This window comes from Aptenodytes forsteri, unplaced genomic scaffold (assembly GCF_000699145.1).
Source record: "Aptenodytes forsteri isolate BGI_AS27 unplaced genomic scaffold, ASM69914v1 Scaffold96, whole genome shotgun sequence".
Taxonomy (NCBI): Eukaryota; Metazoa; Chordata; class Aves; order Sphenisciformes; family Spheniscidae; genus Aptenodytes; species Aptenodytes forsteri.
This window is the reverse complement of record NW_008795029.1, coordinates 3,294,927-3,313,213: the sequence shown is the minus strand read 5'-3', so window position 1 is coordinate 3,313,213 and position 18,287 is coordinate 3,294,927. Positions and strand designations below refer to the sequence as shown.

General features: G+C 44.9%; 1 protein-coding gene across 2 annotated transcripts in view; it reads left to right on the top strand.

Moving 5' to 3' along the window:
* ADPRHL1 (ADP-ribosylhydrolase like 1) overlaps positions 1 to 18,287 on the top strand; it is a 37,289-nt gene that overhangs the window by 10,031 nt on the left and 8,971 nt on the right. The window contains exons 3-7 of one of the 2 annotated variants that reach the window (XM_009276077.2): positions 1,066 to 1,191; positions 3,843 to 3,983; positions 7,090 to 7,217; positions 11,072 to 11,204; positions 12,133 to 12,286. In XM_009276077.2, the coding sequence (XP_009274352.1) occupies positions 1,066 to 1,191; positions 3,843 to 3,983; positions 7,090 to 7,217; positions 11,072 to 11,204; positions 12,133 to 12,286 (682 nt within the window). Of the gene's footprint in view, positions 1 to 1,065; positions 1,192 to 3,842; positions 3,984 to 7,089; positions 7,218 to 11,071; positions 11,205 to 12,132; positions 13,022 to 18,287 lie in introns of those variants that run through there. The other variant, XM_009276078.2, reaches the window with a different exon arrangement.

Genomic DNA, 18,287 nt, shown 5'->3' with positions numbered 1-18,287 from the left:
TGCTCTCAACTATACCCAAGGTCACTGGGAAGTGTGACTAAGCAAAGACAGTGCTGAAAAATGCCAAGCACTTTGAAAAATTAAACCCTATCCATCTCAGGGTGGATGCCTGCAATGAGTTAATGCTTTTTTGGGCATTGGCTCACCAGCTGCAAAGAGGAGATAATCACCTCACTGGTGCCTTGTAAAGATAAACTTATTGAAACTTCTGTGGGATCCTGATATTACTGTGATAAGTACTGCAGAGAAACTCATTAGTAAATTTAACTCTCCATTCAATGAAGTGTTTAAACGTTGAACACCTGGGATCATGCACTCAGTGCTGAGGATTAAGAGAAATACTGAATTAGCTATTCAATAAATAAATAAATTCCCAAGACCAAGCTCAGTAAGTGCAGGCTGTACCATAATGAGTGCGCACGCAAGCACTGACTTCAGGTCGCACGGGAAACCTCAGTTCTGACATTACCTAACTTTGGAGGATTTGGCTCCATAGCCTTTAGTTTCCTTTTGGACACGTTATTTTTGTATGTAGCAGAAACTATTTTGTGAACTACCTGTGGGGCTCTCCAGGATGAAACATGCATTAAAATTGTAAGATCAACTGTGATACTCATACAAAGTGTTTTAATTGTGTGCTTTCAGCATGAAGACTACTAAAATAAGGGCTTAGTGTATCTGTTTCTCAAACTTCTGTTATTAATGCTGACACCTGGAGCAAGCAAAACAGCTGTGTCAGCCAAGAATGAGTAAAGATGGCATGAGAGTTTGAATCAAACAAGTGCTGTGAACAAGAGAGCACACTGCTTTCTGATCCCACTATGCTCTTCGTAGCACTTGAGAATATTGGAATATACCTGTAAAACCAGAATGACCGTGTAGAAGCAAAATTCCTCACAAGAAACTTTCAAAACTTGTAACTCGCTTTGCATGCTAATTTCCCGTTCCCTGAGGAGTTCCCACACATGAGCTGAATTAATAAAATGTGCTTGTTTCACATTTTATCAACATATTTGTGTATCATTAGTCTCCTTTTAAATGCTTGGCATTATCTTTTTACTTTAGGTTCTGGATTTGGAGCATCCACAAAAGCCATGTGTTTAGGGATGCGATACTGGAAGCCGGAAAGGCTGGAGTCACTTATTGAAGTGAGCATTGAATGCGGACGAATGACTCATAACCATCCTACAGGTAATGTCCGCTGATGTATCGGCGCGCTGAAGTCCCTAAGGCTGCTTTTCACTTCTGCGGGGACTAACACGGCTCCTGTGAATTCACCTGGTTAAACTGCTCCTGCTTTGCAGACTCCAAGGCCTTGGTTTGAATTTTGCTTGGATAATATATACGTGTATATATTACTTATATAAGCTTATATATTTGCTTGTATATTATGCAGACAGCAACCGCAGGCATAGGAGTTTTCCCTCCTAAAATCCCAAGAACTAAACACAACCTGTCTTGTCCAAAGCATATTCGTGTCACTTGCCTCGTCAAACTTTAAGATTCATGTACATCTAGATGACTCACTGTTGTCATGCAAGTTTATGGTTCAGGGGATAATAACATTTTTCTCTTGACAGGTTTTGTCATATCCAATCACTGTAGGTAAAGGTAGAAAGACAAAAAAATCTAACTCCACATATTTTAGGACACAATCTGAATCATTCTCTAAACAAAACATAAATAAGTAGATTTAATGTTGTTTTCAATATTCAGATCTCTCATTCTGATAATTTTATGCCACTTAACCATGTATTCATTCTGTCTGCTTTAAACAGCAATAAATAAAACCATAATGAACGGTGACATGTTCAGCACGCTCAGTGCTCTGAAGCGGTCAGAAAAGCCATCAGGATGGCATAAAATTAGAGGAAAAGAATTCAAAGCAAAGCAGAAAATATCATTAAGCCAATATATGAAGTCCATGGTGCATTAGCAGCAGTAAGACTGCTTGCAGTCTGGGCCTCCCACCTCAGAAAGGACTCACTAGAGCCAGAAAATGGCAGCAAGGAGCATCCAAGTTGTCAAACGCCTTCCATACAAGGAGAAATTACATCCAGAAGGAGTTTTCAGCTGGGAAAAGAGACAAGTGGCGCGGTGGGGAGGCGGGCAGGAGAAGGGTGGAAGGGCCACCATGGACCTCACTACCATACTGAAAGGTGCCAGGGAAATGTCAGTTGTGATTCTTGTAACTCAAAGACTGAGAAAAACCAACTGACTTGTCCGTCAGGACTGAAACAAACAGACAAAGGAAATACTTCCCCGTGTCGTGCATAGTTAAGCCGCAGACCTCGCTGCTACAGGCAGCTGCAAAGTCCACAGATACGCCTGGGTTCAAAAGGGATCAGGCAAGCGGACGAGAAGGGCTGTTGCTGTTAAAAGCAATCAAGCTGTGTAATTAAAAGTGCCCCTAAGCTAGTCTAGAAGCTCTGGGGAGTGGAGAAGCCAAACCAATTAGGCTCACTCTGTACTGGCATTATTTGCAGAGCCAGAAACCTCGACTGGGGCTTGCTTTCTTCCCCTGTGAGGGGCAGCAGGCTATGTGAGGGCTGCCGGGAGCAGGGGGAGCAGGGCGATAGCAGCAGGGGGAGGGAGCTACCTGGGGAGAGGGCAGGAAGAGACTGCCAGCCCCCCGAAAACCTTCTGGGCACAGCCCAACCTCTACCACCCTCTGCACTGACTTGTCCTGCTGCCCCCTGTTAGCCCTTTGCTTCACCCTCTAAACCCTCTGCTGCCACCCTCACGCTGAATGTGGCACTCAAGGATCTTTATGGCAGTTGGGTTAGATGCTGTCTATCTGAGTGAGACCCCTTGAGCTGGCTCTACATGGTTTTTTATTCTTTCTGAAAGCATCTATTGGATCCTGGGTTAGATGTGCCTTTGGCCTGACCCGGTATTGCAGGTCTTATGGCAGAGAGAATGAGTAATCATCTCATCTGGACTTGTAACCTCCTAAAATAATTTGGTTTTACCTTCAGCAAAACACACGAAGTTCATGTTTACCTCTACGCATGAGTGAACACTTTTGGACCCATGCACCGAGAGAAGCACACGCATCAATACTTTGTCCACCTGGGGCTTATATAAATGACCGAGTTGTTTTCTTAAACTTCTGTTGCATGTTGCACTGGGTTGGTTTTGTTGCATTTGACAGAATGCCAAGAGCACAAGTAAATATGAGAAACGAGCCCCTCTGTTTCTGACATCATGGAAGAGTTGAGTGCCCGTTAACGAAAGTTCATCTTAAGTATACTCATATCTGAAGTGGAAGACCTAGCTAGGCAGTCAGACAGCATGTCCTACTTGGACAATTGTTTCTTTCCTCTAAGAGGACATGGGCCTGTCCCCTTAAAGGAAAGAAGCAATTGTCCAAGTAAGACATGGACTTGACTCCTTAGAGTAAAATGAGCCAGAAATAGTGTTAGATCTAACAACCACAGCCCTTGAGCTGGATGACTCTGTAAGCAAGGCGATATAGCTTGTAATCAAATCACTTTGCACAAGTCAATTATTTCATGTGACTTGAGTTAGAAGATTTTCAGTATCACATTAGTGGATGATGTTTATTTTTGACCCCTAACTCAATTTCTGTCATGTTACACCACTGAGAACAGAAGCTCCCTTCTGTGTAAAATAAGTTGTAAACCAACCGGCACCACGCATTAGCCAAGAATCTCGACATGCCACGAGCCAGCCTGCAAACAGGCGGAGATAGGTTATGTGCATTTGTTAATCTACCTTACAGCCATGAGGCATTCCATTAATGATTTTACGAAGGACATGACAAGGATGGTAAGAGCACAAACCGTGCGTTGGTAATCATTGTTATCTATGAATTCCAGGCTTTCTAGGGTCCCTATGCACAGCTCTCTTTGTGGCGTATGCAATACAAGGGAAACCCCTTGTGCAGTGGGGAAGAGAGATGATGAAGATTGTGCCGATGGCTGAAGAATACTGCAAGAAGACCATTCGCCACATGGCAGGTAACGTGTCTGAATCAAAAGAGTTGTTTTCTTAAAACTATGTTCAGCTAGAAAGACACTGAAGAAACGTCACTCCCCAGTCTCTCCATGTTGCTGTTTCCCCTCCTTTTCCCGTCTCCACAGGCTATCCTCCTGCTTTCTCTGCTCAGACTGTAAGCTCTTCATAGGTGGTGCCACCTTCTTCTACCGTCCGTTAGTTGCCTGGTATATTGGTGGCAAAAATACAAAGAGAAATAACAATGATAATGCCCTACTGCACAGTTTTATTTTTAGAAAGTCTTCAAAGATTGCCGGGCAGGGGGGAGGGAGGAAATGCTATTTAGCAGGTTATTAGGCAAACTGACTGCTGAGATATGAATTATTCAGCTCCCTTCCATCAGTTAGTACATTTTCCCTAAGAAAACCCACTGACATTCCTCATTTTGCCAGCAAAAGTTCACCTGCAGATGCCTCCTGACCAAGAGTTAGCTTTTGACCACAAATTCAGACTTGACTTGTTGCTTTTCTGAACAAATATTTAAGATACAACCTGTTGTATCCTTGTTTTAAAACAACTGAGCGTAACACAACTACCGAACTTGATATTGCCACTTTAGCAATGTATGTGATCTTCAGGGCAAAGGTATTTTAGTCCCCTCTTGCCAGGGAGTGATGCATTTGTAATGGTGAGACCTGCCACGGGCAGACGAGTATCATTACATTAAAACATCGAGGAAAGAGGTTTTTCTGTTAGTCTCAAGGGATGGCTGTTGAGAAAGATTGAATTCAATGGAAATCTTTACTCAAGAGCACTCAGAAATGAAGATTTACCCTGGAAGGAAAGCTGCCACTTTAAAATCTGAAAGGAGCACCAGGGAGCCTTTCTGAAAGGCCCTGCATTTTCGTCTGCACCTCATTGCGCACCAGGATTTTTTTAGCCGAGACCTATGAGGAGCAGGTGCAGGATTAGTGTGAGCAAGCTCCTCTCTGAGTGGCTTTGCAGCAGGTCCCTGTCACTCCACCCCAGCAGGACCCCTTGGCGTGGAGGTATGCGCATTGGACTCCTGAGGCACGCTCTCCAGCTAGTGCCTGTATTGTTGAGCTTCGTCCTATTTTGGTAGCGGGAAAAGTCTCCTGCATTAAAGTTAAGCTCCTTGGCTGGTGAGATGCACTGCAAAGAAATCCTGCCAGACAGAGTCCTCCAGTTTTAGAAAACTCTTTTTTAGCTGCGTTATCCCCCGCGGATAACAAACACAGTGTTCAGTCACACAGGGCTCAACTCAGCACCCCTCTCTGATATTCAGTTGCGATTACTAGTCCCGTGGACCTGAATGTGACTGCCGTCTCAGGATGGGCTCAAGGGACGGGGCAGAGCCTTGCTAGGGCTGGCGGTGTGGGATTTCTGACCATGCTATGGGTCATCCGTGCAACCAAAATCTCCTGCAACTTCTTGATCCCTTTGTTTCTGGGCCTGTGCATTGGAATAATCGCACTTCCTTGCTTGATGAGGTGCTGCACAGAAAACATCCATTTCTGAGACAGTCATGTTTTATGGTCATGGGGGAAATAGGAAAAAACCCACAACGACAGACACCTGTCAGGTCACCTGCATTTCTAACAGCAGTCTTGTAACTAGCTGATGGAGCGGGTGTCAGTAGCTTACTTCAACCAACAACATTTTCTTTGTGTGACATTTTTTTTCCTCAAGATGCTCTCCTTGGCTTGACAGCTGTGAGTGCATTTTCACCCTGTTTTTCTGAACACCTCCCTTTTTTTAGGGTTCTAATAATGAATGGCTTCCTTGTAATCAGGCAAAACTGGGGCATGGACTCAGAAAAAGGGCAGCTGGGCATCCCGAGGCATATAGGGCCACGTGGTTGAAGGCTTATCCCTGTCTGGGGCTGGGGAACCAGCAACCTTGTGAACGTATCAGGTCCTACAAGGCAGCTTGGATTTTTTTACATGGAGTTGAACCGCTTTAAAGATCTTAATTGCCCAAGAGGGTCACCTGTATGGCTTTTTAGGAAAAGAAGCAAAATGAGATTATGTCCTTCAGAGGAATGGTTTGGTTGTGTGCATGATCCTCAGCCACTTACAGCACACAACTGAGCAACCAAGCAGGACAGAGCCAGGGAAAAACAGCGACGCTTCATTTTATTTTAAACTGTATGCCAGTAGTCCCATACTGAATTGCTAGTTTGCCTTGGCATACCTAGCCATCTGGTCCGTCTCACTGATTTCTAATTCCTTACCCCCTCGGCTTCCCAGGCAGGGTTTCACTCAGGCCTCAATTCTGCAGACGGGTGCGTATGTGTGTGCTTAACAGGTCAGTGTGACTTACGCGCCTTTTTAAGCCTTTACAAAAAGGTTGAACCACAGCACTGGCTTGACAATAAACTGAATTTAATAAGATTATTTACACGCGCAAAGTTAAACATGATTAGAGATGCTCTTCCTGAAGTGACAGAAAAAGGAGAAAGACCTGTGGTTATTAAAAAAGACTTATTTGTATGGGCACAGATAGCAGATGTGTGTGTTAGTTATCCCTTTTACTACATTTGATATGTATTATAATATATGCAAATGGCATTTTGGCCTTGCCTATCTGCCTTTTCCTGAAAGATCACACAGAAATACTGTGAGAGCAGAACAGAAATACTGGAGAAATTATGTGATTAAAAACTGATAACTGAGGTAGGAAGCCATTTGCATTTAGGACATGTAATCATTTTTAGATATTCTTTAATCATAGTAAAGGAATACAAAAATTGGCATAGAATTGATTTTTTTTCTCTCTTTTTGTTGACTCTTATCTTTTCCTTGGAGTGTTCCTTAGTAAGTTCTCTAAAAAATCTCATCTTGATGTATTTTAATGTAATTTTAATACATCATAAAAATAGCATGAGGTTCTGAAAATATTTTCTTCTTTCACATTTTCTGTTTCCAGTTAGATGTCCCACTTCATATTAAAATGCATACTTAGTATATATGCCTATTTATTGCACATTACTGTAAAATACCCAGGTTTTCAGGTCAGTCAATACTGTCTTTTTTTTTTTTAAATTTAAGTAGAAATGAAAATGTTGCTGAGATGAAATGCTACATCATTAATTTCCTTTGCATTCAGAATATCAGGAGCACTGGTTTTACTTCGAAGCCAAGTGGCAGTTTTATTTGGAGGAGAGAGAAATCAATGAGGAAAATCAGAATAAACCTGTCTTTCCGGACAACTATGATGCAGAGGAGAGAGAAAAGGTAACTGCAACTTCAGAAAGCGCTCAGAAAGGCTCTGAACAGAGAGGGGTATTTTCAAAGAGACACACCAGTATTCTTCAACTGTTTCCAGTGCCAGAGCCGTCAGGAAGTCTTTATTTTTTCCTAAAATTTGAAGAAAGAAAAAACAAACCCCATCCTTGGCTCGGGTATGTGTTAGTGTAAAAAAGCAGCTGCCACCGGTCCCGGGGTTGCTGCAATGGGAGGAAGCAATGCAGAGAGGCGGACTTCACGGTCAGATGTGTTGACGCCCAGAGCAGGTACAAAACATAAGCCACGGCTATTTGAGGGTGGAAAAGGCAAACGTCTCGCCAGGGGCTCCCATTAAAGCCTAATGGAGCTGTGGCCCGAGTCCCACAGAAATCCCCGGGGTACAAACCCCATCCTTGGCTCGGGTATGTGTTAGTGTAAAAAAGCAGCTGCCACCGGTCCCGGGGTTGCTGCAATGGGAGGAAGCAATGCAGAGAGGCGGACTTCACGGTCAGATGTGTTGACGCCCAGAGCAGGTACAAAACATAAGCCACGGCTATTTGAGGGTGGAAAAGGCAAACGTCTCGCCAGGGGCTCCCATTAAAGCCTAATGGAGCTGTGGCCCGAGTCCCACAGAAATCCCCCGGGGTACTAGGAGCTGGACTCGGTTACGGTCCTTCAAACAGAAGACAGCCGTCTTAAGCAATTCTCTGCCAGCGCAGGCTGTGCCCAGGCTAGTTTTAAGTGTCTCGAGAGATGGTGTTTCACCACATCCCATGGGATTCTATTTTATAGCGTACATGATCTTTCCTTTGCCTCATGACTTCTGGTTATATCTTCTTAACTCAAGAGAAATAATGTGACATCTTCCCTGGTGTTTACAGCTTTCTGGTATGTGCTGGCACCTCTCAAAGCTCTCCACTTAGCAGCTAAGCAATAAGCATGTGGTTTTGTCACCTTTTCCTATAAATCAATCCTTTTTTCCAGACTATTAAAGCACAGTTCGATTCTGAGAAGTCACTTTGTATATTTTTAGGTGCTCATCTGTGCAGTGAAAAGTGCCGATGGAAGGTAGATTGACTGTGGATAATAAGAAATTGCTCACTTTAAACATAAAGAATAGATCTCCTTCCAGTTTTATTTTATTGAATCAGTGCCATGAACTTGTTACTAGTTTTTTGTTCCTTCTAGTTCTACCAGAGTCTTAGCAGAGCTTTAGGAGAGATTAAACCCAACAGTATTTCCCCATGATCATTTCAAGAGAGAACTGCATGAATTCCTCATGCAGAAACAAAATTTACCGTCATTACCCTAGCCCAACTAGTTTGGTCTATTGAGCTATTTATTTTGATGCACAAGAAAGGAAAATGTTGCTTGACCCTCAAGCTTGACCGCCAACCAGAGATCACAGCCTGACAGAAGTCAAGAGCCTTAATTTGCTTATAAGCCGAGCGTGTTAATAGCCATGGAAAGAATAAATGAGGAGAAGGTAACCATCCTGCCTGCCTTTTTCCCAGGAGTGCTTTCCTTTGCACTCCCTCCAAACTAACTGGCCACTTGTGTCTGGAGGTTTATTAATTACCTTTCTACAGTGCCAATATCTGGCACCACTCTTGCCATCAGGGGCCAGCATGCTCGACCAGGCGCACCTTTCTGCAGGCACATACCAGCTGCAGGAGATGTGAAAGTGAAGCCCTCAAATGTGGCTTGGATTGTTCTGAGTACGTTGCAACGGCAATTCCCCTCTCTGAAAGAAATTACACCTCGAAATGCTAAGCAGCAAAGACCCCATTCTGTATAAGCAGGTATACAGCTTAAATTTGGAGATAACTAGACACATGGGGGTAAAAGACAAATTAGCCCTTCTTGAATGTATAACTACAAGATGGGCCAATGTAGGATAAATCATTTTTCAGTGGTGCGCATTTGGAACATGTTAGATATACAGCAAATAGGCAGAAACTTCACTGCACTCGGGATCAGCCTGGCTTCTGCAAAAAAATCACTCGCCCTGCTCGCTTTCCCGGCTGGACACGATGTGCAACAAAACGAGAGGAACCAAACCAAAGTCATCCAGGCCAATTAGACTCTGAGGATCTCATCCCCTTAAGATGCAGTTGCTTAAACCAGCACTGTGAAAGGACCCAGAAAGGGAAACAAAATGGATGGAAAGGGAGTGCTAGCCAGCAGCGGGTCAACTCCTGGGGGGGGAGGAAGTCAGAGGCAGCTGTAATTACTGACCGCAGGGGTTTACAGCAAGGAGGGGATGTGTGAACTACCTCCAGGGCTTGGCAGCAGCTCAGTGCCTCCAGCAGGAGGAAATGCGTGTTGAGACCCCCGTCCATGCACTCAGTGCTGCCGCCCCTCGCCTGCCCGCCCGCCCTAGGGAAGCTGGGCTGGTACCACACCGCAGGGCTGCACGAAGGCACAGGAGTCGAAAGGAGGTTGCACTTTTGAAATGTTTGAGAAACGCTGCCTTGGTGCAGTTAAGTCCCCAGAGTCTCGGTCCCGAGGACAGCTATCCCTAGTGTAAAGTTGTTTCAGCAAGGCGAGATGACATCAGATGTGTTCAGAGCATCAGCGTTCTTAAGGGCTAAATGGAGCGACACTTGAGCAGCCTGCCTGCGCACCCAGAATAGCACCTCCACGCTTAGTCCTCTTGCCTTTGGTAGTATTACGCGTGTGTCAGTACTGCTCCAGCATCCAAACGGCAGCAATAAGCCTGGAAAGTTTGCATGTGTCCGAGGACAGCATAAAGACATAAATACATTCTCTAGATTGCAAAAAATAAAAGAAAGCAACAGAGTGGAGCTGTAGTCCAACTCCACCTTGTTTGATGCATATGCAGATAAACCACAACCAAGTATGCAATGGCTGAGGTGAAAGTGAATAGATAGAAATGCAAACCCTTCATACGTGTTGCAGAAGCCAAGAGCCAGCCAAGCAGCAACAGTTCAACTTACCACAATGTAACTTAAACTTCAGGAAATAAAGCTGCCCATTTCCTTTAAAGGAAGGTATTTTTTTACTATAAATTTCTCAGTGTTGAGCTTATTTGGGGGTTTTGGGCAGGAAAAAGTGCATTCTGGAGGTAACTCCTCTAGAGAAAACCCAGTTTTCCTTTGCAAAGCTAGCTGTGGGCTTTGGGGTTTTTTTCTTCTTTCTTCTTTCTTCTTTCTTCTTTCTTCTTTCTTCTTTCTTCTTTCTTCTTTCTTCTTTCTTCTCCTGGGGAAGAAATGTTTTTTACATTTGCAAATTATTTTCCCTCTTGTTCAATAAATGCTTGTGGAAGAGGAAAGAAAGGGTTTGGCAAGAAAAAGTCAGAGAAGGGGGCTTGAATTAACATAGTCTGAAATTGAGCCCCTAAAGAAGTTACTGAATCAGAACTTTTTCACCCCCCATGTAAAACCTGGCTAATTGAAACATTTGCAAATGTGTGACAAGGGGAGTTGAGAATATTTCCGAGAGGCAGGAAGAGGACTGACAAAGTAAGTCCTTACCAACCCTAGATTTTTAAATAATAAGGAATTTCTGGGATGTGAGCTTGGAATCTACCTTGATCTACTTTTTGGCATTCTTGGCTTGCTTAAATCAAGCCGAGTTCTTGGCCTGCCAAGAACTTGTTGCATTAAGCTGGGATGCGGGCTTACACCCACACCTCAGGCTTCACCTCGGCTGCGGTAGCTGCCGCTGTCCTGGCTCACCCCACGCCGCAGGCAGCGATGCAAGCAACGCAGCTGTCTACCGCCCTTTCCCTGCTAGACAAGCTATTCCCGCCTAGCAGGGGAGAAGCCACCCTGGCGCAGCTGCGGGCCCCGCGTCCCCATTTCCAGTGCCCTACCCTGACGCCACTGTCTCTCCCACAGACGTACAGGAGGTGGAGCTCCGAAGGCCGGGGCGGGAGACGCGGCCATGACGCCCCCATGATCGCCTACGATGCCCTGCTGGGCTGCGGCGGGGACTGGACGGAGCTCTGCAACCGCTCCATGTTCCACGGAGGTGAGGTCCCGCTCCGCTCCCGCCCCCCCCCGGTCTCGCGGGATGGGAGAGAGCCCTCCTGGCTGTCAGCTGCCACTGTTGGCCAATCTGCCATGTCGTGTTTTTAATCTCATCGCGGGATGGGAGAGAGCCCTCCTGGCTGTCAGCTGCCACTGTTGGCCAATCTGCCATGTCGCCTGTTATAACTGCACCCCTGGTTTTACCCCCTAAACCCCCTTCTTGCTGCGGCAGCTGCCGCGCAAGCCGTTCACACTGCTTTTCAAATGTTGCTCCATCTAAGTCTCACAGTTTTGAGAGGTGCATGAGAAGTAAATCCAATATGACTTAGTAAAGGGCTGGCATCTTCCCCCGCCAAAATGCTAGTGCCTTTGGCAATGCGACCTTTTAACGGAACATAGTGAAACCAAGAGAGCTCACGGTCCCCTGCTGCAGAGCCTGTAGGCACAAACCTGCAGGCACCGCACGGAGCATCAGTGCTACATGCCGTGGCTAGATGTTTTAAAGCGCGTGCAATGCCATGCTGTGCTGTCAGGAAGGAAGGTACACTCTCCAATCCAGGACGTTTGCCGTGTAGCAGGGACCCCTGCAACTACTCTTCCCTCCTTTTTTCCTAGCGACGGCTAGCTGCATGCAAGAGCTGTTGTGTTGGAGTGGATTTTCCCCAAACCAAATAAGCTCCTAGCCCAGGAGCGCTCACCGCAGAGGCATCACCGCATCCTTGCCTTGGCGTTGGTCTCTTCCCTAGGCTTCCTCACCTGGCACCACCAGAGGCAGGACACAAGGTGGTGCAAAGCCTTTGGGACTGACCCAACATGCCCCACCACGCTCCGTCAGCAGCGTAGTATTTCCTCCTCTGTGCAGCACAGTTTTCGGTTGTGTATATGAAGGTGACACTAAGAAACCATTGCAATTGTGCTTAAACCTGCAGGAGAAAGCGCGGCTACTGGGTCGATCGCTGGCTGCCTGTACGGCTTGGTTTACGGCCTGAGCAAGGTCCCCAAAGGCTTGTACCAGGACCTGGAACAAAGGGAGAGGCTCGAGTACTTGGGCGAGAATCTTTACCGACTATCCATGGAGGAAAAGTAAAGCGGTTTCTGCCATTTTCTCTTTCTATAAAGACTATATCAAACTTTGTAGATAATTGACTGACGTCCATAGCGAAGGAATTAGCCGAGAGTTAGTCTGAAAGGCTGTATGCAGATTGTGTGCAAGCGAAAATAGCTGAATTATTCAAGACTGATATAGATATTTATGGTCTTTGTGGTTTTTTTACAGATGTAGGGATTTCTGAGTACAAAGAGTGCTGCTTAAACCAGTGAGATAATCTCAAATGGAAAAAAATAAATAAAACCTCTTTTGATTTATTTCAGTCTAACTTGCTATAATACCACTTCCTAAACGGCTGTGACCAGTAATTACACATACAAAATTAATTTTCAGAACTAATGCTTTCCTGCAAAACTAATGGTATTACCCACTTATGGGGATATTCTCTGTATATTTGACAATCCTTTCACCACTGCTGTTCCTCCTTGTTCTCAAATCTAATGTGTCTTTGACACTTGTAAACCTAATGTCTCACGGATTAGCTTTTAATGAACCGCTGATCCCTGCATCAGCACTGTGGTGCAAGGTATTGTTACATTAGAAGCTTCCAGAAAAGGAAAAGCCAACACTAAAAATACCCCCAAGGAACAGCAAAGCATCAGTGTGTCTAAAATTTCTGAATTATGCTTTTACCATTCGTCGGTCTTCAGAACAAAAGGTTTTTTAAAATAGAACTGGCTGAAATATTTGTAAATAAATTAATCTTGCACTATTTTCTAAGCATCGTTCTTTATTTTTAGATTGAGCAGATTATATGTTGCTGTATCAGTATCAGAATTTTTGGCTGAGGTCTTCAAGCAGTTGTAATAGGTCAGCAGTCAGGCTGTGATACATTTCACAAGTCTGAGTACCACAAAAACCTCAGGAAGAAAACAGTTACAACTGCTTTACCTTTTTCCTTTTTCCTTTTTTTCCTTTTCTCTTTCTTCCCTTTTTTCCTTTTTCCCCTTGCCTCACCTTGCCTCGCCTCTCCAACTTTTTCTTTTTCTTTTTCTTTTTCTTTTTCTTTTTCTTTTTCTTTTTCTTTTTCTTTTTCTTTTTCTTTTTCTTTTTCTTTTTCTTTTTCTTTTTCTTTTTCTTTTTCTTTTTCTTTTTCTTTTTCTTTTTCTTTTTCTTTTTCCTTTTTCTTTTCCTTTTTCTTTTTCCTTTTTTCTTTTCTCTTTTCCTTTTCCTTTTTCCTCTTTTCCTTTTTCTTTTTTCTTTTTTTAAATTTTTTAAATTGTTATTTTTCAATAAAACCAACAAACTATGATCCAGTTAAAAGTTGCATACAGCAGACAAAGTAAAGATTAAACCCCGGTGAAGCAGATTCTGATGCCCCCACAGCAGCATGGGCACGAATCTGGAATCCTCAATGAAATTACACAGAAGAAAGCACAGAATTTGTCCCCGGTGTTGAACCTTATGTTTTACCTCAGAATTTCAGAAACTGAGGTCTACATAGCACTTTCTAACCTCCACCGTGAGTGACTGCCTACATGGTGTTGGTTTCTCCTATCTTTCTCCAGCTGCTGAACTGCGTTTTAAAAAGATAGCTAAAAATACCTAAGTACTTTCCCACCCCTTTTTCCATGTAAGCAATTGCTGGAAGCGTCACTGGGATGTTATGTGGCAGAAGGAGGAGCAGGTGATGCTTGTCATTATGAATAGCAGCCTGCATGACAATATCTGTATGAAAATGTTTTCCGTACTATGAGCTACTTCACACACTGTTGTTTTAGCATGTTTTCTTTTGGCAGCTTTGCAGGGTGCTTTCTTGTTTGCTCTGGAGATACGTTGAACCAAAAGGAGCATTTGTGTCAGTAGCTTTTGATTTAAGAGAATACCAAGACTTTCTAAAAACATTCCTTCTAGTTTAGGATGCCTTTAGCATACCTGTAATAAATTCAGCAATAGAGAAGAGAGAAGAACATATCCTGCATAAGGTAGGATTTTCTCTAGTACTTTGGCTTTTCCTCTTCCTTTTGAAAAAAAAGTCACAAAAAAATGAAGAGCGTTCATAACTGTTCCCACTTTACCTTCTATCCAGGCTGGGGAGGACCAAGTTTGTTAATCTAACTCAAAAGGCGATTCCCAAAGACTGAACTCGTAAAGCACCATTTCTGCAATTGTTGAGGCGAGCGTAGTGTTGGCCATCATTTCACTGACAGCACTAAGAAGGCCTGTGCATTGGTCCGAGCAGGCAGAGCTGTTCCCGGCTGCCTTCCTTGTCTACGGGCAGCTCTTTGAACCAAACACAACGCAGAGCCAGGTAGTGACGGGGATCCCCGGGGACGAGGGGACCTACGGGATGCAGCATCTTGTGTGCTCCAGCTCGTGGCCGTTTCCCCAGAGCCAACCAACAGTGGGTCAGAGCAATCCATCAATCTCTGGCAGTTTCTGCGAGTCAGACAGTGTTTTCCAATTCTTTTCCTGTCTTTTGATGAAGTCTCTGTAGTGCTGCCTCTCTTGCCCATGCCCATGCCCTGTCCTGAGCACTGCCCCCGCAGCAGCTAGTCCTTTGGGTTGCCAGGCTGTGCAAAACGGTGGTCGGATATTTAACATGTAATTCAGGGTCAAGAGACAGGGACTTCTCTTCTCCACACCAGAGACAGTAAACCAGAAACTCCTTCAGCTGCATGTTTTTAGCAAACGTCATGGGATGCCACCACCCCCTGCTACTCAGCAGCCTCCGGACCCCTAACAGAGTGGAAAGGCAGGAGTGTGTTGGTGCAGGAGGGTGTTGGTGCAGGAGGGTGTTGGTGCAGGAGAGTGCGGGCAGGGCTGGGGGAAAGCGCTGGCTCCTCTCCCTCTGCCACGGCACGTCGGCTTTCCTCCGCTCCGCAACACGGCGGTGTCCGCTGCAGAGGTTTCCCTGGGACGAGCCAGCTAGCGGGATAGGGTTGCACCGCCGCCCATTAGCATATCAGGCTGTTGCCACTCTGATGCTGCCATGATAAGTGTCACCGAAGAACCTATAAATAAATAACTAAGCTGCCTGTCTTATGCATCTTCATTATTCGTGGGCCAAGAAGACAGGAAACTTTTGAATGTGGCCTTGCCTCCTCTGGCGGTCCAAGCGGTCTGTCCTCTGGACACTGAAAACGATGCAGCGGTGCTTCCAGAAACCAGCAGCAGGCCGATGCAGCACCACACACATTAAGTACAGTGAAAACGAGCATCTCCAGGGGAGGAGAGGGGCAAGGAGGCTGAAGTCCACTTTAGGCCATTTCACAGCATCAGGGAGAAACCCAAATATCTGCCTTGTCATCCGGTGTAATTCACACCACTGGGAAGTGACTTCTGCTGGCGTGGGGTTCCCCCTGTGCTCGGGGGGTACCTGCCCGGTTCCTCCCAGCCATAGGTGGGACTAGAGTTGACAATCTGTAGTTGATGTAGAGGTGACTATATTTCATTGATAGGCCACATAGTTTAAGAGCAGGATGCTGTTTTACTTGGAAAAAGGTGGTGAAGAAATATTAGGGATGATGTCTTGGCCTGTTGAAAATGGTGGTCATGCTCCCAAACCTGAGAAACCCTCCACCTTTGCCCTCCTTCCCCAAGGCGGAAGCACGGTGTTTTCCAAACATTGGGACAACGCAGTCTCATCACTTCCCACATTTTCTGTGGTGGTCTCAGAATTTAGTGTTGTTGTACCACAGCCCTTGCACAGAACGCATTTCAGATTTACACAGTCATGATGCTGGTTTGCAGGTGCAGTCATTTTGGAAGAACTGCAGATGCCCTAAAAAGGTGCCATAGCTGCTTGCTCGTCTGCTGCTGCTTGCTGGTGAATACGGATCAAGCACTCAACCCATGCAACATGTCTTGGTACTTAAGACAACGCAGTATTCCCACAAATGCTACATGTCAGAAGGCATCCTATAAGAACGCTCTAACATATATTTTACCAAAAGCATAAAAGGAAAACTCCGAACAGAGGTCACTAGTAAAATATTTTAATGAAGCTGTTCGAATTTTATAGCTCATAAGTGATTAATTACCTTGAATACTCCTAGTAAAGAGGGTCTGATCTTCTGCCCTTCACAATCAATAGTAGTTTGGCTATGCTGACCTCACTGAAAGCAAAACTAGTGTATATTTTACTGTGGCCATTTACTGTGTCCAAAGTAGTCCGGAAGGGAGAGGTAAGCAGGGCATCTGGTTCCACTGCTGTTCTGAGAGATCAGAGACGACCCTAAATCATGATGGTTGATGGCCCTACATGTGTTTCTGAATACACCAGGCACTTCTTAGGGAGGAGAGGAACAATCTTCTGCCACGGCAAGGTTTCAGTCAAAATATCAGCAGACTGGCTATAGGAGGGAGAGTGAACCAGGATGTTTTTAGCCTCAATTATATCCTGAATTCTGTTTTTTTTTTTTTATTCTGAAAATTCCCATAGTTGTGACAAACGGAGATCTTGGTGTAACACAGGAGCCTTGCTTCCTTGGCTGTGGTCAATTCAGTAAGGGAAAGAGTAGATGTTACCACATTGTGCTCGTGGGAGCGTGCACCTGTGCTATGCTGAAATGTGGTTATTCCCAATCAAAACCTACGAAGTATTGTTTGTCACATTAGACATGGGCCAGTTGTCACACTTTTTTCTTTTATTGGCCTTTAAAAATATCTACAAAGCCATTATAAATAGACCTTCTTCCATTCAAGATGGCAACTTCATCCCACTGCTGAGGGATGTAATTTTCAATATGTGCACATGAAATGCAGCCAAGTGGAATCCAAATGTCACTACCCGACTGGACGAGGACCAGCCCCCCACTTTGCAAACAGCCCCCGTAATATCGCGGTGGGGGGCCGGGTCCAATTTCTTTCAGAGTCCATGCGGTACCAGCTGCTGGGGCACAGCTGGGCCTTCCCCAGCCTTTCGAGGCTGACACTCCCTGAAGGATGAGCCTCTTTGCAGCCTTTCTTCATTTTCTACATGTGGGCTTAATTTAAAGAATTTTTTATTCCACTTCTGCTCATAAAAAGTAATCCCCTCCTGGTATGCAGGCTGCATTCTGTGCATGAAGCTACTTCACTGCACGGTGAAGTAACCTTCCAGCTTTTCGTGGTGTCAGAAAGCCGACACCTCTGGGATTTTTCCCTCCTAGCCCCACCTATTGTTATTGACTTCATGTTCCAGCTTTTGTGCTGAGTTCAGTATTTTATTTAGTAACTGATCCACACCAATTAAAGCATTGCCTAAATCCCCAGCTGTCCAAGGGCCTGATTCTTCAAACTCGTGTAGGTCCAACATACCAGCCTTCTTGCTCCAGATTAAAGGGGGGTGTAGTCAAGGGACATTGCCAGGGTTGTTGTGGTGGTGCTATGCTTCACAAAGCAGATTTAAGAGCATAGTCCTGATGTGCGATTTGAACGCTATCTAAAAGCAAATCATGCAAATCCTGTGGGTTTTTTTAATTCTGGAGAGGTACCTACTGACTTCTAACCTGTACCAATAGCAAAAACTATCATCAGTGGCATATTTGTGCTCCTCAGCCTTGATATTTTGTTTTAATGGTTTGAGTCTGTTTTTATAACCCAGAGGCAGAACCATGTTTTCCTGCTAACTGCGTTCTCATCATATTTATCTTTGCCTACCTTTGCCTACACTTTACCTAGCAGGAGAGGAAAACACCTTCGATGTTGCCCTCGCATTAGGACACGGTAATGCTAAATGAGTGAGGAGTGGCACAGAGGAGATGTGGTCACCCCGACTAGCATTGCTTGCTCCCCTAAGTGCTTCCACTGGCTACAAAACACAGAAGAAAGAGCCGACGGTGCTGTGTGGGACCATGTGAAGTCCTGCACGCTTCTGCCACACCATGCCTCACGAAGCTTGTAAAGCACTTTGCATGCTTTTTAACAGGCCACTAATGACAACTCTCTTGAGAAGTTCTAAATTAAAGTATTTTTTTCCATTTTACGCGCGGCAGCATGCCATTAAAGCAAAATAAGGAGGTAGCGGCAATGTTGGTGACTTGAAAAGAATAT